A 22521-nucleotide genomic window follows, 5' to 3' on the forward strand; every position below is an offset into this window, starting at 1 on the left:
CTCTTTACTTTACCCCCTCCTGGTTTCACTATCACCTGCTACCTTGTACTTCATCCTCCCATTCCCCCCACCTTCTTACTCTGATTTCTCCTCCTCTTTCCAGTCCTGATGACAGGTCTCAGTCTGAAATATCAACTGATTTCTCTTTTCTATAGACGCTGCTTGTCCTGCTGAGTTCCTCCAGCAACACACACAAAATGCAGTAGCTCCTCCATACCAAAGATGCAACCAGTCAGACTGTCTTCCACGGTACATCTGCAGCAACTTGCTCTTGCCTTTGATAACATGCCAAATCTCCCCAAACTCCTAATGAAGTATAGCCATGGGCATGCCTTCTTTGTAATTGCATTAATATGTTGAGCCAAAGATAGATTTTCTTTCCCTTTTTTTATTTGCACAATTTGTTATCTTTTGCACATGGTCGTTTGCCCATCTTGTGTGTGTTCCTCCATTTTGTGTGTGTTGCTTTGGATTCCCAGCATCTGAAGATTTTCTCACGTTTGTTGACAATGCTAGGGTTTACTACGCAAAACCATCTCCAAAAGGTGGGCAGTGGTTCAAGAAGGATCATCACCATTAACTCAGGAGATAGCCAACAAATGTTCACATTGCCAATACCAAACAAATTATGTCAGAGCATTAATATGTTCCAAGAACTAAACAAGGGGGTATTTTACCTGAAGAGCTTGTTGCAATAATTGGATGTCATTGGTACCCGTGACCTCTCTCAGCTGGTTTAGTAGTGTCTGTTGATGCTGGAAAATAAAAGAAAATGTACTGCTATTACTACACAAACATCTCACAGTTCCCATCTCCCTGGGGCAGAACAACATTTTCAGGATGATAAAAGTACAGTGAACATGATGGATAGAACAGGATAAACAGAGGTCAAAGTAAATTATCAAAGTACACATATGTCATCATATACAATCCTGAGATTCATTTTTTTTGTGGGCGTTCACAGTAAATACAAAGAAACACAATAGAATCAATGGAGGAACACACACAAGATGGGCAAACGACCATGTGCAAAAGATAACAAACTGTGCAAATACAAAAAGGAAAAGAAAATCTATCTTTGGCTCAACATATTAATGCAATTACAAAGAAGGCATGCCCGTGGCTATACCTCATTAGGAGTTTGGGGAGATTTGGTATGTTATCAAAGGCAAGAGCAAGTTGCTGCAGATGTACCGTGGAAGATAGTCTGACTGGTTGCATCTTTAGTATGGAGGAGCTACTGCATAGTATCAGAAAAACTCGGCCAGCTCCAACATCTTCAAAAGGCAGTGCCTGAGGAAGGAGGCATCCATCATTAAGGACCCCCAACACCCAGGACATACCTTCTTCCCAATGCTACCATCAGGGAGGAGGTACAAGTGCCTGAAAACACACACTCTACTTTTTAGGAACAGGTTCTCTCTCTGCCATCAGATTTCTGAATGGACAATGAACCCATGAACCTCAATATGCACTTGGTTATTTTATAGAGCTTGAGATAAAATCTGGGTTAATTTCCCACCACTGTCTGTGAGGAGTTTGTACGTTCTCCCTGTGACCACATGGATTTCCTCCAAGTGCTCCAGTTCCAAAGACATACAAGTTAGGCTTAGTAAGTTGTGGGCATGCTATGTAGGCACAGGAAGTGTGGTAACATGTGTAGGCTGCCTCCAGCATATCCACAATGCAAATAACACATTACAATATATGTTTCAACATACATGTCAAATAATGCTAAAGGTAATCTTTTCCCTACTGAGCACCAAGTGCACAATGAAAGATAATCTCCAATACAATTTACCTATAACGGTATTGTACCCAACACTACTTGAAAAGTAATCAGCTAAATTTTAGTTACCGAACACCATGCTTTCAAGGGAACGTAGTAAGGAAATGCAAACCAGTTCAAGCCCTTGATCAAAGTACTGTAGCCAGTTGTCAGTCAGTATGAAGTTACAATAAATAATTAACATATCAGTGCAATAATATCGTGTTTAGAATTTGCCTTGCCCAGCAAAGCTCCGCAAATCAATTTCACTGAGGAATCTTAGTGAAAAGAGGAAAATTAAAAAAGACACCTGAAATTACGGATGAAGAACACAGTGTTCGATATAACGTAGCATATACTATGCATGAAAAGATTTGAACTGTGAACTACGTACACACTGATAAATAGGATCTATGAACTGAATACAATCTTTCCCCCCCACCCCCAAATCAGGAAGAACTGTAGTGTTAGTTATCACATGGAGTTTTTTTTTTAAAATGATGTGCTCATCAAGTCAATGAAAACTGAATGGCAAATCATGTAGGATAAACAACACATTCATCAGGAGATCAGATTGGAGAAGCCCAGTAACTCTAAATTCCTTGGTATTATCATATCAGAGAATGTGTCCTGGAACTAGTACATAACTGACAATGCCTCTACTTTCTGAGAAGTTCACGCAGATTCAGCATCTCAGCTAAAACTTTGACATACAGTCAGCCCTCCTTATCCACGGGTTCCACGTGCACGGACTCAACCCACCGCGGATCAGGAAAACCCGGAAGTTCTCTCTCCAGCACTCGTTGTTTGAGCATGTACAGACTATTTTTTCTTGTCATTATTCCCTAAACAATACAGTATAACAACTATTTACATAGCATTTACGTTGTATTTGGTATTCTAAGTAATCTAGAGATGATTTAAAAGTACAGGCAGTCCCTGGGTTATGAACGAGTTCCGTTCCTGAGTCCATCTTCGAGTCGGATTTGAAGTTGGAACAGGAACATCCAGTATAATTTAGCGTCAGTTAGTCAAACATTTTTCTTAGTATATAGTATATATTTTACCTTTCTATGCATATAAAACACTTAAGAAACATACGTATTTCAATAATTAAACCACTACATTGCTGAGTAATAACTGTAGCTTTCATCGGGGCAGTGCCTTTCACATGCTCCATTAAAATTGTTCTGATCGTTGACCGACTGTAGCCTAACACTTTTCCAATGACCGATGGCGTTTCACTTCCTTCCGATCGCTTTATTACTTTCACCTTATTTTCAATCATGATCGTGATTATTTTTGTGAACAGGAACGCTGCGGATTCAAAGCTGTGCTGGGTCCTAAAGACCACCGCAAAGAGCCAGGTTAAATAAGGGACTTGAGCACCCACGTATTTTGGTAACCGCAGGGAGTCCCAGAACCAATCCCCCGCGGATAAGGAGGGCCCACTGTACTTCTACAGACACTCAATAGAGAGTATCATGACTGGTTGCATGACGTCCTGGTATGGAAACACCAATGCCCATGAATGGAACAGCCTACAAAAAGTACCATATATAGCCTGTCAATCACACACAAAGCCATCCTCACCACAAACCAAATCTACTGCCACACGAAAGCAGCACGCATCATCAAAGATCCCCATCATCCAAGCCATGCTCTTTTCTTGCTGCTGCCTTCAGTAAGGAGGTACGTAACCCTTAGCTCCCACACCACCAGGTGCAGGAACAGTTATTACCTTTCAACCAACAGGCTCCTGAACTAGTGTGGATAACTTTACTCAGCTCAACTCTGAACTGATTCCACAATCTATGGACTCACTTTCAAGAACTCCACAAATCACGGACTCAATATTACTTATCACTTTTTTTTTCTTTTTGTACTTGTATTTCATTATCTTTTGAGCATTGTTTGCTCATCTTTATGTGCAGTTTTTTATTGGTTCTACTGTGTTTCTTTGTATCTTTGAATGCCTGCAAGAAAATGAATCTCAGGGTCGTATATAGTGATATATTAATACCTTGTTAATAAATAAACCTTGAACACAGGCCATTTGAGTGGAATCAACTTTATCAAAGATCAGCTTTATTCATCACATACACTTACATGTATTGGGAATTTGCTGTGGGTGTTGGCATGATGTGACAAAAACAGGATTCAAAAATTCTAAGAATTATATAAAAACTAAATTTTGAGGTTAAAGTATGGATATAAAATAAAATGTGCATAAATAGATAAATATCTTCAAGTAGTTACAATGCAAATGACAACATAAAAAGTGGTTTAAAAGTGTTTACAGTGCAGGGCAGAGAATGAGGTAAAATAGATAGCGGGGTTGGGAGGGCTTACTGGAATGGTTGATCAAATTAACTGCCGGGGGAAGGAGCTTTTAAGGTGGTATGAAGTTTTCACTTTAAAGGCCCTACAGCACTTTCCATAAGGGAGCTTTCGGAAAAGACAGGCAGTTTGCTGGTTGGGTAGTGTCTGCAATGATTTTTCTCACCCGCTTCTTTGTCCCAGATACAAGTAATGGTAGACTGCAGCCAATGACCTTTTCAGCTGACCTGACAGTTTGCTGTAGTTTACAAACGGCTGTAAATTCATTCTGATCTATGCAGACTTTAAGTGAGCTCTCTTGTCACTTAGCTGAAAATAGCTGGCCTGAAGAGGCTGGAGCTGTTGATTTTAACATTTATCAGCAGCTAATTTGGTTTCAGCAGCATGTCCTCAGATCACCTTTTAAATATTTTCTGGAGTGCGTAATTAGTCATTTTAAATACAAACTCAATGGTCTCAATGACAATTTCATTTCAGCAGCCCTTAAGTAAAAGGTCGAGACTCCTTAAATATGCTTTTATGTAAGACCATAGCGTTCCCTAAGGTTGTCACAGCCGGGGGTGGTAGTGGGGATCAGGTCCCACTACCCTACCCATTAAATGCTTCCAAATAGCCTCTGACAACCAAGTCCAGCTCCTGGCCTACACACGTGGCCTAGCTATTAAGCCCGGCGCAACCTTTTCTACTGATAGGAGAAGGGGCAAAGGCAGGTTACTGGTGCCTTAAAGCCAGTCACTTTGGGCAGTTGGCAGCTCACCTAGTAGGAAAACTGTGCTCTCAAATCTCTGTTGCTTCAGAGCTATACCCAGTCATGGGCAGGCTTCGGGAGTAAATACTGTGGAAAAGATCCAGAGTGGGAGCCCCTAAGCCATTCCTACATTGAGTTCAATGCTGACTGACAACACTGCTAGTGCTAAACCATATCTGTCTCTGCCATTGATTTAGATTCATCAGCTGCATGGAGAGGGGGAGCCTGCTACATGGGCAACAGCTTTCTCTCCATATCGTACAGCCCTGACTTGCGAATCACGTAGACAGCTGGAAAACAACATCCATGGTCAACCCCGACCAATAGAGGGCCTCAAGACCATAAGACATAGGAGCAGAATTAGAACATCTGGTCCATCGACTCCTCTGCATTTTGATTACAGCTCATTCCTCAAGCGCAATTTATTTACTTGTGCACAAGAAGAACAGCATGGCCCGTCACCAAACTATTCTGAAATTTGAACAAAGAAATTACATTTTTAATACAGAGATTGATTAGTTGGATACAGATAGTGTTGGATTGGTAACCTTGCAGATGTTCAAATTTATTAAATGCATAATCAATCACTTTATGCTACAGGTAATAGCTAACAGAATCTCCACGTTAAAAGGCCAAGAATACTTCAGAATTAGTAAAATAACTGATCAATACTAAGTGTCACCCTAGAATTCTTCATTTACTTTCTTATCTTTTCTCAACATATCAAATGGCTCCAGCCACTCCTTTGCAAAGAGAAGCTACGCTCTTCAAAGGCTCCCTTCCCTGCAGACAGCAGACTCTCTGTAAACTATCCTTGCCTGGACATTGTCTTAACCCTTGCCTTGCAGCAGCTTCCACACAAGAAAAAAATTTGAGTGTAATAAGTAAAACAGAAATGGTCACTCAAGGGAACAGAAGGGTATAACTATATTGAAATAAGACACAGAATCCAGAAGGAACCACTAGAACAGCTTCAGCCCATGCATTTGCAGAAATAGGTATGAAGGCCTACAACTCACATGAACAAGAATAGGTAACGTGCCAAGGATGGACGAAATTAACATAAGACCATCATATAAAGGGCCATTAATGCTGAGGGAGTGAAAAAGAATATAATAGGGAACAGTATACTAACTGTGCCTTATGATTTTGGTACCTCATATAAAGAATTAAAACTATAAGACATAGGAGCAGAATTAGGCTATTCCATAATGGCTGATTTATTACCTTCTCAACCACACTCTCCTGCCTTCTCCCCATAACCTTTGACACTCTTATTAATCAAGAACCTATAAACCTCTGCTTTAAATATACCCAATGAGTTAGCCTCCACTCCTATCTCTGGCTACCTTCACCACCTCCTAGCTAAAGAAATTTTCCCTCATCTCTGTTCTAAAGAGATGTCTTGTATTCAGAGGCTGTGTCCCCAGTCCAAGACTTCCCCACTATTGGAAACATCCTTACCCACAATCAATTATATCTGATTTAGTTCAAACTGAAGCTTAGGTCCTAAATTAAAACAAAGCATCCTTCTAAAGTATGGGGCATGAATTAGGAAGCTACATTAAAAAGTACATCAATAAACAGCCATGGAGTAACCTATAAAGAACCTGTGCATCATTTACAATGTCTGTCTGTCTGTTTACAAATCAGCCTGGCACTTAGATTGATCCAACTTCTCTCGTGGTTTAGGAGGACAGCTCAAAACTCCTCCATTCCACTCACCACAACTCAGTCTTCAACTCCGTCTCGAACTTGCCTTGACCACTCCGACTTTGCATCGTGCCTGCAAGCTTCAAACCTCGAGTAGGTCTCACCCTCGTTTGCCTCTTCATTGTTTGTGATGATAGTTTACCACAACTTCACAGATAGTTAACAGAAAAAGTTAACCAATTAATAAAGTATTTGGTTGTATTTCTTGCTTTATGAACCACCAGTAAGCTGTCAACCATCTTTAGTTGCATCATCTTAAACTGGAAGCATGCATCTATCCAAGAGTCTCTTAAATGCCCCTAACCTATCTGCCTCCATCAACACCTCTGGTTCCATGCACTCTGTGTAAAATACCAACTGCTGACATTCCCCTTCTACTTTCCTCTCAACACTTTAAAGTTACGTCCCTTCGCATTATTATTTTTGACCTAGGAAAAATGTCCCTGGCCATCCACTCCATCTATGCCTTTTACCATCTTCTAAACCTGTCAAATCACTTCTCATCCTCCTTTGCTCCAGAGAGAAAAGCTCAATCTTTCCTCATTAAGACCTGCTCCCTAATCCAGGCAGCATACTGGTAAATCTCCTCTGCACTCTCTCTAAAGCTTCCATGTCCTTCCTATAATGAGGTGACCAAAAATGAACACATCACTCCATGTGGTCTAACCAGAGTTTTATAGAGCTGCAGCATTATTTCATGGCTTTGGAACTCAGTCACCCGACTAATAAAGGCCAACACTCTACATTTTCTTAACCACCCTATCAGCTAATGCTGCAACTCTGAGACAGGCCTAGGTCATTCAGCCCTTCGAGTCTGCTCCACCACTTTATCACAGTTGATCCAATTTTCCTCTCAGCCCCACTCTCCTGCCTTCTCCTCGCATCCCTTCACGCCCTGACCAATTGAGAATCTATCAGCCTCTGCCTTAAATATACATAAAGACTTGGCTTCCACAGCTGTCTGAGGCAAAGAATTTTACAGATTCACCACCCTCTGGCTCAAGAAATTCTTCCTCATCTCATTTCTAAAACGACACCCCTCTGTTCTGAAGCTGTGTCCTCTGGTCTTAGACTCTCCCATCATAAGAAACATCCTCTCCACATCTCCCAATAACCTTTAACACAAACAAGAACACAACAATCTCTATTTTAAATATACCCAATGATTTGGCCTCTACAGCCACCTCTGGCAATAAATTCCACATATTCACCACTTTTTGGCTAAAGAAATTCCTTCTCATTTCTGTTCTAAAAGGACACCTTTGTATTCTGCAGCTGTGCCCTCTGATCACAGACTCCCTCACTACTGGAAATATCCTCTCAGTCCACTCTACATAGGCCTTTCAATATTTGATAGGTTTCAATGAGATATCGACTAAATGAACGGACAAGATCATGGCTGGAAGATGATCTGACGTCCCTTTAGTCAAATATTCAGTGATGCTCATCAAACAACATCAGCACAGATTGGATGTGTGGTGGCGGGTGGAAAGCTCTGAAATCAAATGGTGCCAATGAAACCAAACCCAACAAGACAAGGTGTCCTTCCAGGCACAGAAGGAATCAGGATGAAACTGTAAACAACTTAAATGCAAGCCCAAAACATTTAGAGTTGTTTGAGAAGGACGTGTTAGCACTTGAGACCCTACAGTGATTATTCATGATGGCATTGCCAGCACTGCAGAAATATAATGAGAGAGACTAATAAGATTAAAGGTGTTTTATTTAGAATTTACAAACCTACAAATTTCGGATGTGGAATCTGCAATCCACTCTCTTAAGCTTCCTCGGACATTAAATAAGATCACAGCCAATTGATTGCAACTTCAACTCAGTACTTCTGCTACCTGTGGTAACCTTTCACTCCCTTGCTTATTCTGTATCTCCCTTTGCAAAATAAAGGAAATAAAAAAGTGAGGTAGTGTTCATGAGCTGAATGTTCATTCAGAAATGGGATGGCACTGGGGAAGAAACATCCCTGAAACATTGGGTGTGCCTTCATGCTTCTGTATCTCCTTCCTGATTGTAGCAATGACTACAAGGCATGACCTTGGGGGGGGGGGGGGGGTCCTTAATGATGGACGCCACCTTTTTGAGACATCACTCCTTGAAGATGTCTTGGATACTTTAGAGGCTAGTGCCCATGACGGAGCTGACTGTAGCTTACTTCGATCCTGTGCAGTCGCACCCACCACCACTCCCCATACCAGACAGTGATGCAGCCTGTAGAAATTTTTGAGTGTTTTAGGTGACATACTAAATCTCCTCAAACTCCTGATAAAATATAGTTGCAGTTGTGCCTTCTTTGTAGCTGCATTGATATGTTTGGTCCTGGTTAGATCCTCAGAGATGTAGACCCGACCCTCAAAAAAACTTCTCTTCATCTGCAAAGAGTTGCAAACTCAGCCAGCTCCATCATGGGCACTAGTGTCCCCAGCATCAAGGACACCTTCAAAAGAAAATGCCTCAAAAAAAAGGCAGCATCCATCATTAAGGACCCCCATCACCCAAGACATGCTCTCTTCTTATTGCTACCATTAAGCAGGAGAAACAGGAGCCTGAAGTGACGTAATTAATGGTTTAGGAACAGCTTCCTCCTCTCTACCATCTAATTTCTGAACAGACAAAGAATCAACCCATTAGCACTATCTCACTATTTTTGCTCACTTTTTGCACTACTTATTCAAAGTTCACAATACATTATTAAAGTATGTATACATTATGCAACCTTGAGATTAATCTCCTAATAGGCAGCCACGAAACAAAGAGACCCAAAAGAACCCATATCAAAAAAAAAGACCATCAAATACCCAACGTTGAGAGAGAAAAATCACCACAAGCAAATAGCTTCTAAACTGAAGTCCATAAAGAGGGTCCATAGTTCAGCACAGAGTCAAATCGTGAAGCAACGATCTGAACCGTCCCATCCCTCACTTCAGGCCATGACACACTGACCCTTTCAAGCTGGCCCTGCGCCAAAATCGCCGGCCAAACATTGGATTCAATCACCCTGGTACACATTGCCGCCAAGACCCCGCTGTCTCAATTTAATTTATATTTCTTTCTTATTGTAATTTTTTATGTATTGCACTGTAGTGCTGAAGCATAATGACAAACTTCACAACATATGGCATAGACATCAAACCTGATTCTGATAGGAAATACACCTTCATTTTGAAAACATGATTCCTGTTTAGATATATCCACCAGGAAACATCTTTCCCAGAATCTTTGTCAAGATCTTATCCTTCAATCCAGCTCCATGCTTCACTAAACCCCAAAAGCTGAAAATCTAGTTGTGTCCAACTTCATGTATAAGAATATACGGAAAGATTTTAATCAAGGTATGTAAGTTAAGAACAAAGATGAACTTTATTCACCACATGTATTCAGAATCTACTGTGCTATGTTGGCGCAATGTCCGATACAACACCACAGTAAATTCCTAATACATGTAAATATATATGGCGAATAAAGTTAATCCTTATTATTAAGGGAGGTTCTCTTAAGAGCAAAGAACAGCACAAGAACAGGCTCTTTGGTTCACAACACCCGTGATGACCATGATGCCAATTTAAACAGCTCAGAGGATATATCTCACAAATACAAACACACAGGATTTTGCAGATGCTGGAAATCCAAATAACATAATTTTCAGTGTTGTGGTGCTACGTTCATTCCACACTAACATATGGAAGCAAATGTTGGACAAGACTTGAAGCTGCAGAAATGTGTTTTTTGAGAAGAATGATGAAAATATCATTGAAGGACAGAGCAACAAATGAGGAAATGTTGAGAAATAAGAAGAGAACTGGTATCATCAATCCGGAAACAATTGAAATTTCTGGAACATGTACTGAGGAAAAAGAGGCTCGATCATCGTGCAGTGATGGAAAAAAGCCACGCTTGACAGCGCATGACATTCCTGAGTTACATAATGGAATGGACAAGTAAAGTTCTGAAGAGCTTATTAGAGCTGGAAAGCCTACCACTGCCTGTAAGGAGTTTGTATGTTCTCCCCATGACTGTGTGGGTTTCATCCCACAGTCCATAAATGCATCAGTTTTTTGAGGATTAATTGGTGGCATGGTTCAAAGGGCTGGAAAGGCCTATACTGTGCTTTATCTCAATAAATAAGTATCAGCTTCCACTCACTTGGCTTCACCCATCCTGTATTCCTTCTCCCCCCACCCACCTTTTCCCTCCGAGTTCTTTCCCCTTCCTTTCCAGTCCTGATCAAGGGTCCTGGCCCGAAACGTCCACTGTTTATTTCTTTCCACAGATGCTGCCTGACCTGCTGAGTTCCTCCAGCATGTTGTATGTGATACTCTGAAAGCCCAGAAGTCCTCACATATGAAGTACCCCTCCACTATGAGATATATGAACCAATAGCCTTTTCCACAGTCCTTCCCGCTGGTGTTGCCATGTTCTCTGACCTAATTCTACCTCTCTTGCTTATTCTATTACTGGAATTTCTTGAGCCAGAGTGGCAAATCTCACCTGGTGCCTCAACACCAGTTCCATAGCAAAGGAAGCCAGACTCCTCCATACCCAGAGTCTGGACTGACACCAACTTACTGCCCTCTACTGTGCCTATTGTCTTGTTTATTATTTATTGTAATGCCTGCACTGTTTTGTGCATTTTATGCAGTTCTGGGTAAGTCTGTAGTCTAGTGTAGCTTTTTCTGTGTTGTTTTTACGTAGTTCAGTGTAGTTTTTGTTGTTCCATGTAGCACCATGATCCTGAAAAACGTTGTCTCGTTCTTACTGTGTACTGTACCAGCAGTTATGGTCGAAATGACAATAAAAAGTGACTTGACTTGAATCTGTGGAATTCGTTGCCATAGACTGTGGGGAGGCCAAGTCATTGGGTATATTTAAAGCAGAGGTTGAAAAGTTCTTGATTAGTCAGGGTATCAAAGGTTATGGGGTGAAGGCAGGAGTATGGGTTGAGAGGGAGAATAAGTCAGCCATGATTGACTGGTGGAGCAGACTCAATGGACTGAATAGCTTAATTCTGCCCCTATGTGCTTATGTTCTTCTTCATGTTTGATGTAACCATTCTGTTCTGTGCTTAGTGTACATTTTATTTATTATGCTGTTGATGTGAGCTTCAAAGAAGGAATATTATGGCACCTGTTGTGACGCTTTATCTACTTGTTCACTAGGATAACAGCAAGGCCCGTCACCAAACCATTCTGAAGTTTGAAAAAAGAAGTGACATTTTTTATACAGAAATTAACTAGTTGTACAAATATTCTTCCAATAGAAACTTTGTGCACTTCTGAATCCCATCATTTGCAGACATAATACCAATCACAGCACATATTTCAGATGTTAATAACCAATTAAATATAACTGTTTAAGGCCAATAATACCCAAGAATTAACAAAATAACTGTTTCACAGCAAGTGCTGCCCTAAAATCTTTGGTTTGCATCTTTACCTTTGGTGGAGGTGTCTAGGATCTGAGGGTACAGCCTCAAAATCGAGGGACACCAATTCAGAACAGAGATGAAGAGGAATTTCTTCAGCCAGAGGGTGGTAAATCTGTGGAATTCTGTTTTTCCACATGTAGCTGTGGAGGCCAGGTCTCTGGGTGCAATTAAGGCAGAGGTTGATAAGATTGTGATTAGTCAGGGTGTGAAAGATTATGGGGAGAAAGCAGGAGAATGGGGTTAAGATAGAAATGGATAAGCCAGGATGTAATGGCGGAAAAGACTTAATGGGCCAAATGGCCGAATTCTTTGCTCCAATGTCTGATAGTGTTTTCTTGCCTCTGTATGCTCAGTGACCTTGGCTCCCAGGTTTGAACAAAAAGGCTGTATAAGAGTTGGGCTTTCAAGGACCATGTTCACCCTGATGACTGCACTACGTCTGTAGACTGTGTCAGCTTATCATCTTGACTGTTGCCGTAATGAACTTCCACACACTAAAAGGCTGTGCAAAGTGTCTGTGCTGTGTTCCATATGCACACCATCTTAACCTTTTCCACGCTGCAATTTCTACACACCTTTGTGTATATGACAAGAAACTAATCTATTCTAATTCTCCTTCTGCAACTTGCCTATATCACTGTTTCCAAACATATAGCAAATCTCCTCCCAAATGTCAAAGTTTTCTTTAATCAGAGAAACTTATCATTAGTGGAGAAATGTCTCTACTAAAGGTGGTGTCCGGCACTCCTTCTCTCCACTAACCTGCAGGTCACCCTTGGGCAAGTTGTAGCTCCTGCTAAACCACCTCCCCCCCCCCCCCCCCCCCCATTCAGGATCACGAGAAACCACAGGAGCAGGTGGTGGATGGTCATTTGAGCAGCTGTGCATATTACAAGCCCTAGCTGCAAAGATCACACCAAGAGCGCAACATGCAATGTTGAAGGAGGTGAACAACAACCCAAGGGCAACAGCAAAAGACCTCCGGAAATTTCTAGAACTTGCTGAAGTCTCTGTTCATGTGTCCACTATAAGAAAAACACTGCACAAGAATGGTGTTCATGGAAGGACACCATGGAGGAAAACACTCTTCTCCAAAAAAACATTGATGCATGTCTCAAGTTTGCAAAAAACCACTCAGATGTCTCACAATGTTCTGTGGACAGCTGAGAGAGAAGTTAAACTTTTTGGCAGAAATGCACACAACTTTGTTTAGAAGACGACGACCACTGTACTCCAATACCAAAACCTCATCCCAACTGTGAAACATGGTGGAAGGAATAATGCTTTAGGCCTGTTTTGCTGCTTCAGGGCCTGGACAGCTTGCTATCTTTGAGGGAACCATGAATTCAAAACTGTATCAAGACATTTTACAGAAGAATGTCAGGGTGGTGGTCTATCACCTGAATCTTAATAGAAGTTGGATGATGCAACAAGCCAAAGATCCGAAACACAAGAGTAAATTAACAACAGAATGGTTTAAAAAGAAGAAAATTCGGTTTCTGGAATGGCCTAGTCAGTGACCTGAAGAGGGCTGTTCATGCAAGGTATCCCAGAAAGACTGATGAACTGAAAGTGTTTTAAATGGAGAAATGGTCTCAAATTCCTACTCACCATTGTGCAAGTCTGATCAGCAGCTACAGCAAACGTTTGGTGGAGGTTATTGCTGCAAAGGGAGGTTCTACCAGTTTTTAAAAACAAGGGCTCACATACTTTTTCTAGCCTGGACTGTGAATCATTAAACAATATGTTCAATAAAGACACAAAAAGTACAATTGTTTGAGTGTTATTAGATGAGGCAAATTGTGTTTGTCTATTATTGTGACTTAGATGGAGATGAGACCACACTTTATGAGTAAATAATGCAGAAAACCAGGTAATTACAAAGGGTTCACAAACTTTTTTTTACTAGCAACTGTATATGTCACCATACGCAACCGAGAAATTAATTTTCTTGTGGACATTCTCAATAAATCCATAGAATAATAATCAAAACAGAATCACTGAAAGACTGCACCAACTTGGGCCTTCAACCACTATGTAAAAGACTACAAATTGTGCAAATGCAAAATAAAGAAATAATTTCCTGCCCATTCATGAGTCAGATAAACACATGAATACACGGAATAGAGGAATATTTAGGCAGAAGTTATAGTTTAACTTGGCATCACATTCTGTGCAGACATCTTGGGCTGAAAGGCCAGTTCCTACACTGTACTGATCCATGTTCTAAACCATTCTCAACAGAATTAATTCTCCCTCCCCAAAATGAAAATTCAGGACCTAAGAACGTCAATTGAAAGAATTTTTAAAAAATTGTCTTTATTTGTTATTTCAATTCATCATTCAAGTCAATTAAAATGTTGCGCACAATGTAAGCTATGAAGTTTTCTACCATGCCCACGGATGTTTAGGTTGGGCAGATACTGCATGGCAGGACAGGTTTTAGAAAGGCTATAAAATCATTACACACATTGTTCAATGGATTGTGTTTATGTGTACATCCGTTTACAATCATATTGCTGCACATGCTCTACGCACATAGTATATTGTGTTTACTCATTCTTGTATTTTCAGCAGTATTTGTGATAGTAAAATGTCTCACCAATGTTGCAATAGCCATGATACTTTATGTTAACACAGCACACACAAAATGCTGGTGGAACACAGCAGGCCAGGCAGCATCTATAGGGAGAAGCGCTGTCGACGTTTCCGACCGAGATATGTTATATTTGTGGTGAGTATGTGCTTAAATTTCAAAGATGGAGCCCGATTCCTCTCATCATGAGCTCTACTTTCAGTGACCAAGACAAAGCTTGAGCTCCTCACATTCATTGCAGAGCTTTGCCTTAGAGCTTGGTAATCAGAAGTCAATGCTATTTGCTCTCCCGATGATAAGCGAGAGCAGAAGTACGAAGACAAACTGCTACTTCTGTCTGACCAGTGTGTCTGATTTCTCTGTTACAAACAAGAATCCACTGAATACCCCAATCTCACTTCAGCCTTGAGACCTGTGCTGCATGACAATAGCCTTCCAGTACCGAAGCCACCACAGACATGGGGTCTAGAGGAGGCACATGAAGATGCCGTAACGCACAAACCAGAAATGGAAAATGGCACTGATACAGATTTTGAACCCTTAATGTTGAGAGCCGCATCAGTTAACTCAATCTGAATTACACACACAAAATGCTGGTGGAACACAGCAGGCCAGGCAGCATCTATAGGGAGAAGCACTGTTGACGTTTCGGGCCAAGACCCTTCGTCAGGACTAACTCAAGGGAAAGATAGTAAGAGATTTGAAAGTAGTGGGGGGAGGGGGAAATGCGAAATGATAGGAGAAGACCGGAGAGGGTGGGATGAAGCTAAGAGCTGGAAAGTTGATTGGCGAAAGTGATACAGAGCTGGAGAAGGGTAAGTATCATGGACGGAAGGCCTCGGGAGAAAGAAAGGGTGAGGGGGGAGCACCAGAGGGAGGTGGAGAACAGGCAGAGTGATGGGCAGAGAGAGAGAAAAAAACAAACTAAATATGTCAGGGATGGGGTAAGAAGGAGAGGAGGGGCATTAACGGAAATTAGAGAAGTCAATGTTCATGCCATCAGGTTGGAGGCTACCCAGCCTGTATATAAGGTGTTGTTCCTCTAACCTGAGTGTGGCTTCATCTTGACAGTAGAGGAGGCCATGGATAGACATATCAGAATGGGAATGGGACGTGGAATTAAAATGTGTGGCCACCGGGAGATCCTGCTTTCTCTGGCGGACCAAGCGTAGGTGTTCAGCGAAATGGTCTCCCAGTCTGCGTCGGGTCTCACCAATATATAAAAGGCCACACTGGGAGCATCGGACTCAGTATACTACACCAGCTGACTTATAGGTGAAGTGTCGCCTCACCTGGAAGGACTGTCTGGGGCCCTAAATGGTGGTGAGGGAGGAGGTGTAAGGGCAGGTGTAGCATTTGTTCCGCTTACAAGGATAAGTGCCAGGAGGGAGATCGGTGGGAAGGGATGGGGGGGACCAGTGGACAAGGGAGTCGCGTAGGGAGCGATCCCTGCAAAAAGCAGAAAGGTGGGGGAGGGAAAAATGTGTTTGGTAGTGGGATCCCATTGGAGGTGGCAGAAGTTACGGAGAATTATGCGTTAGACCTGGAAGCTGGTGGGGTGGTAGGTGAGGACAAGGGGAACCCTATCCCGAGTGGGGTGGTGGGCGGATGGGGTGAGAGCAGATGTGCAGGAAATGGGAGAGATGCGTTTGAGAGCAGAGTTGATGGTGGAAGAAGGGAAGCCCCTTTGTTTAAAAAAGGAAGACATCTCCTTCGTCCTGGAATGAAAGGCCTCATCCTGAGAGCAGATGCGGCAGAGATGGAGGAATTGTGAGAAGGGGATGGCATTTTTGCAAGAGACAGGGTGGGAAGAGGAATAGTCCAGGTAGCTGTGAGAGTCTGTAGGCTTATAGTAGATATCGGTAGATAAGCCGTCTCCAGAGATGGAGACAGAAAGATGAAGAAAGGGGAGGGAGGTGTCGGAAATGGACCAGGTAAATTTGAGGGCAGGGTAAAAGTTGGAGGCAAAGTTATGAAGTCAACGAGCTCAGCATGCGTGCAGGAGGCAGCGCCAATGCAGTCGTCGATGTAGCAAAGGAAAAGAGGGGGATGGATACCTGTACAGACTTGGAACATGGACTGCTTCCACAAAGACAACAAAAAAGCAGGCATAACCGGGACCCATACGGGTGCCCATGGCTACACTCTTGGTTTGGGGGAAGTGGGAGGAGCCAAAGGAGAAATGATTGAGAGTAAGAACTAATTCTGCTAGACGGAGGAGAGTGGTGGTAGAGGAGAATTGGTTAGGTCTGGAATCCAAAAAGAAGCAAAGAGCTTTGAGACCATCCTGGTGGGGGATGGAGGTATATAGGGACTGGACGTCCATGGTGAAAATAAGGCTGTGGGGGCCAGTGAACTTAAAATCATCGAAAAAATTCAAAGCGTGAGAAGTCTCTATCCATGGTCTCCTCTACTATCAAGATGAAGCCACACTCAGGTTGGAGGAACACCACCTTATATACAGGCTGGGTAGCCTCCAACCTGGGCATGAACACTGACTTCTCTAACTTCCGTTAATGCCCCTCCTCCCCTTCTTACCCCATCCCTGATATATTTAGTTGTTTGTTTTTTCTCTCTCTCTGCCCATCACTCTGCCTGTTCTCCATCTCCCTCTGGTGCTCCCCCCCCTCACCCTTTCTTTCTCCCGAGGCCTCCCGTCCCATGATCCTTTCCCTTCTCCAGCTCTGTATCACTTTCGCCAATCACCTTTCCAGCTCTTAGCTTCATCCCACCCCCTCTGGTCTTCTCCTATCATTTTGCATTTTCCCCTCCCCCCACTACTTTCAAATCTCTTAGTACCTTTCCCTTCAGTTAGTCCTGACGAAGAGTCTCGGCCTGAAATGTCGACAGTGCTTCTCCCTATAGATGCTGCCTGGCCTGCTGTGTTCCACCAGCATTTTGAGTGTGTTGTTTGAATTTCCAGCATCTGCAGATTTCCTCATGTTCCATCTGAATTAAATGACCTCGTCAGAGACTTGGGCTTGTCAAAAGCAAAAGCAGAATTACTGGGTTCAAGAATGCAAGGATGGAATCTGATGTCACCAGGCACAAACATTTCCATAAATTATTTCAATATTTGAGACAGATGTTTCTCAGAATACCTAATGCCTAGATTAAAAGAAGTATTTTTGTTGGTTCACAAATCAAAGATGTCATCAATGACAGGCAATTTGAAGAGCTTCTAGTGGGACCAGAGAAAATCGCATGGAAAGCATTTTCTTGGCAACTGCAAAGCACCAAACTACGTGCAGCTGGTTTACAACATGCTTCAAGCACACAAAACCATTAAGGGCAACATGGCACTGAAAAGACATTTTCTGCATTCACATTTAGTCAAGTCGCTTTTTATTGTCACTTCAACTATAAACTCCTGGTACAGTACACAGTAAAAACGAAACAACATTCCTCCAGGACCATGGTGCTACATGAAACAGCACAAAACTACACTAGATTATGTGAGACAACTCAAGGCTACACTAGACTACGTAAAACAACACAAAAACTACACTAGTCTACAGACTTACACAGGACTACATAAAGAGCACAGAACAGTGCAGGGCAGTACAACAATCAATCAATCAATTAATTAATTAAATAATAGGGCAATAGGCACATTAGAGGACAAATTTCAATATAGTAATAAATGATGTAGATGTCAGTCTAGACTCTGAGTATTGAGGAGTCTGATGGCTTGGGGGAAGAAACTGTTGCACAGTCTGGTCGTGAGAGCCCGAATGCTTCGGTACCTTTTGCCAGATGGCAGGAGGGAGAAGAGTTTGTGTGAGGGGTGCATGGGGTCCTTTACAATGCTGTTAGCTTTGCGGGTGCAGCGTGTGGTGTAAATGTCTGTAATGGTGGTAAGAGAGACCCCAATGATCTTCTCAGCTGATCTCACTATCTGCTGCAGAGTCTTGTGGTCCAAGACTGTGCAGTTTCCAAACCAGTCAGTGATGCAGCTACTCAGGATGCTCTCGATATCACCTCTGTAGAATGTGGTGAGGATGCGGGGTGGGAGATGGACTTTCCTCAGCCTTCGCAGAAAGCAGGGACACTGCTGGGCTTTCTCGGCTATGGAGCTGGTGTTGAGGGACCAGGTGAGATTCTCCACCAAGTGAACACCAAGAAATTTGGTGCTCTTAACAATCTCTACCGAGGAGCTGTCGATGTTCAGCTGAGAGTGGTCACTCCGTGCTCTCCTGAAGTCAACAACCATCTCTTTTGTTTTGCTCACATTCAGAGACAGGTTGTTGGCTCTGCACTAGTCCATTAGCTGCTGCAGCTCCTCCCTGTATGCTGACTCATCGTTCTTGCTAATGAGATCCACCAGGGTCATGTCATCAGTGAACTTAATGATGTGGTTCGAGCTGTGTGTTGCAGCACAGTCGTGGGTCAGCAGAGTGAACAGCAGTGGACTGAGCACACAGCCCTGGGGAGCCCCCGAGCTCAGTGTGATGGTGTTGGAGATGCTGCTCCCGACCCGGACTGACTGAGGTCTCCCAGTCAGGAAGTCCAGGATCCAGCTGCAGGGGAGGGGTTTGTTCAGGCCCAGCAGTTTCAGCTTTCCAATCAGGTGCTGAGGAATGATTGTGTCGAATGCTGAAGTCTATGAACAGCATTCGCACGTATGTGACTTTTTTGTCCAGTCAGGTGGGTGAGGGCCAGTTGGAGGGTGATGGCAATGGCGTCGTCTGTTGAGCAGTTGGGACGATACGCAAACTGCAGCGGGTCCAGTGGGGGGGGGGGGGGGGTAGCAGGGTCTTGATATGCCTCATGACGAGCCTCTCGAAACACTTCATGATGATGGATGTGAGTGCAACAGGATGGTAGTTGTTGAGGCAGGACACTGAAGATTTCTTCGGCACGGGGATGATGGTGGCGGCCTTCCCTGCAAATCTTGGTGCTCTTAGTGACTGACAAGCATGGTGGAAGGTTTTACCAGGTCATTGCGGTCATGGAGAAACGGTATCAAAGCAACTGGAATCCATCAATGCTGGCTGACTATTATTGGACACTTAAGCGAGAAGCCTCAGACAGAGTACAAATGAAAATCTTCAGAAAATTTTTAGTTTAGTTGAACTTAACTGCAAAGCATCAGCACAGCATCAATTACAGTTATGTAATTAAACACATTATATTCACTAGAAGTTAATTTCTTGTTTCTCTGAAGTCCTACATGATAAAAGTAGTCTGAAGTCATATCCGTGTTCAGCTTCAAGCGGTCTATCTTAAACAAAAAAAAAAATTCTGAGGAAACAAGACTTTTGAAAAAATTTGTAGTCCAATGTAAAAAGCAAACAAAATTTGCTGGAAGCGCTCAATGAGATGGGTAACATTTGTGGAAAAAGAACGCTTCAGGTCCAACACCATTCATCAGAACTAAAAAGTGAGTTCTGACTCAAAGACTAGGAGTCAATTTGGCTGGTTTGAATTTTGAATTAATATAAAGGCAGTAATATGAGACAGGGCAACATGGTAGCATAGCGCTTAGCATAACGCTTTACAGTGCCAGTGACACAGGTTCAATTTCTACTGTTGTCTATAGGGAGCTTATACATTCTCCCCGGGACTCCATGGGTTTCCTCGGGGTGTTCCAGTTTCCTCCAACATTCCAAAGACGCATGGTTAGGATTAGTAAGTTGCACGCATGCTACACTGGCAACAGAAGTGTGGCGACACCTGTGGCTGACCCAGCACATCCTTGGACTGCGTTGGTTGTTGACGCACAAACAACGCATTTCACTTTATGTTTCAATGTAAGTGTGAAAAATAAAGCTCATCTTTAATCTTCCTGACTCAAAAACAAGGAATAATTTTGGCTGGTTTGAATTTTAGAATACAAGAGCATAATGGCAGTAATATTAGAATTACCAGTCCAAGTCCTGCACCAATAACCCAGAGCAGGGGTAAGGATCCATGGACATCAGACTGGGAACCCCTGATCCAGAGATAAATTCAAACTCTATCATGGCAACAAAGGAATTTAAATTCAGTTCAGAAACAAATACCTAACAAGATAGCCATGAAACAACCTAGATCATTAGCAAGGATGTAATGCTGGGCGTTATAAGACATTGGTCACAATGTATTTGGAGTATTGTAAGCTTTAGGCCCCCTATCTAAGAAAAGGGCTGCACGATAGCACAATGCTCTACAATACAGGCAACCCTTGTTCAATTCCTTCTGTTCCCTGTAAGTAGTTTGTACGTTCTCCCTGTGACTGTGTGGGTTTCTTCCTGGTGCTCCTGTTTCCTCCCGTAGTCCAAAGACCAATTGGTTGGTAGGTTAATTGGTCATCATAATTTGTCACCTGATTAGGCTAGGATTAAACAGGGGTACTGCTGGGCAGCGTGGCTCGAAGGGCCTGTTCTGTATCTCAGTAATTAATAAAAAGATGTGCTGGCATTGGAGGTGGTCCAAAGGAGGTTCATGAGAATGACTGCAGAATGAAAGGGTTAATGTATGAGGCGTGTTTGTTGGCTCTAGGTCTGTACTTGCTGGTATTTAGAAGAATAAGGGGGTCAGACATTTCATTGAAACCTAACAAATACCCCCTTCCAATGGTGCTTCCATGTTCTTGGACCCAATTCTACCTCTCCTGGTTACTATCATTTAATATTTCTTTGAATGTTGTAAGGCCTAGATAGAATGGATGTGGAAAAGATGTTTCCTACACTGGAAGAATATTGGACCACAGGGCACAGCCTCAGAAGAGAGGGATGTCCCTTTAGAACAGCAGGGATGAGGTATCTCTTTAGCTAGAGCGTAATGAATCTATGGAATTCATTGCAACAGATGGCTGTAGATGCCAAGTCATTGGGTATATTTAAAGCGGAGGTTGATAGGCGCTAGATTAGTCAGAACATCCAAGATTATTGGGAGAAGGGAGGAGAATGGGTTGAGAGATAATAAATCAGCCATGATGGAATAGTGGAGCAGGCTCAATAGGCTGTAGTCAGCATCGTTTCCTCAAGGGAAAATCCTGCCTGACAAATCTATTGGAATTCTTTGAAGAAACAACAGAGGATAGACAAAGGATTTTGTATAGTTGGATTTTCAGAAGGCCTTTGACAATGTGCAGGTGCATACAAGCTGCAAGCCCACGGTATTACAAGAAAGATTCTAACATTGATAAAGCAGTGGCTGATTGACAGGAGGCAGAGTGGGAATAAAGGCAGCTTTTTCTGGTTAACTGCCAGTGATCAGTGGTGTTCCACAGGGGTTCCACTGATTCTTTTTACATTAATGTCAGTGATTTGGATGATGGAATTAAGGGCTTTGCTGCAGTTTGCAGATGATATGAAGATAAGTGGAGGGACAGATAGTTTTGAGGAAGTAGAAGCAAATAATTTCAGGACTGAATAGCTTGTCATATGAAGAGTGTATTATGGCTCAGGGCCTGTATTCACTAGAATTCAGAGGAATGAGGGGTAGCCTCATTGAAACCTATCGAATGGTGAAAGGCCTTGACAGAGTAGATGTTTCCTATGGTGAGAGAGTCTAAGACAAGAGGACACAGTCTCAGAACAGAGGAGCATCCTTTTAGAACAGAGATTAGGATGAATTTCTTTAGCCAGAGAGTGGTGAATCTTTGGAATTCTTTGCAACAGGCAGCTATGGATGCCAAGTCTTAATGTATATTTAAGGCAGAGGTTGATATATTCTTAATTAGTCAGGGCATGAAGGGATACAGGGAGAAGGCAGGTGATGGGGCTCGGAGGAAAGATGGATCAGCTATGATGTAATGGTGAAGCAGACTGGATCAGTCAAATAGCCTAATTCTGCTTCTATGTGTTATGATGTTACTAATTTTATTCCGAGAAGGAAATCTACCACACTGATGCTGTCATTCTTTCTGTGGGTGACTGAAATGCCTTTTGAAATAGGTTGGTTCAAGCGCAACTTGAAAAGAAAGCAATTAA

The 22521-nt window shown here is 42.5% G+C and overlaps 1 protein-coding gene across 4 annotated transcripts in view; it reads right to left on the reverse strand.

The window, feature by feature from the left end:
• The window catches only part of usp25 (ubiquitin specific peptidase 25), a 221857-nt gene that overhangs the window by 196351 nt on the left and 2985 nt on the right, over positions 1-22521 (reverse strand). For all 4 annotated transcript variants that reach the window (XR_012098867.1, XM_073044804.1, XM_073044803.1 and 1 more), the window contains exon 2: positions 678-755. Coding sequence is in view for 3 of the 4 variants with exons in the window: in XM_073044804.1 (XP_072900905.1) it covers positions 678-755 (78 nt within the window). In the remaining variant the exon portion in view is untranslated. The remainder of the gene's footprint in view (positions 1-677; positions 756-22521) is intronic.

The sequence above is a fragment of the Hemitrygon akajei genome, chromosome 5, assembly GCF_048418815.1.
Source record: "Hemitrygon akajei chromosome 5, sHemAka1.3, whole genome shotgun sequence".
Lineage (NCBI taxonomy): Eukaryota > Metazoa > Chordata > Chondrichthyes > Myliobatiformes > Dasyatidae > Hemitrygon > Hemitrygon akajei.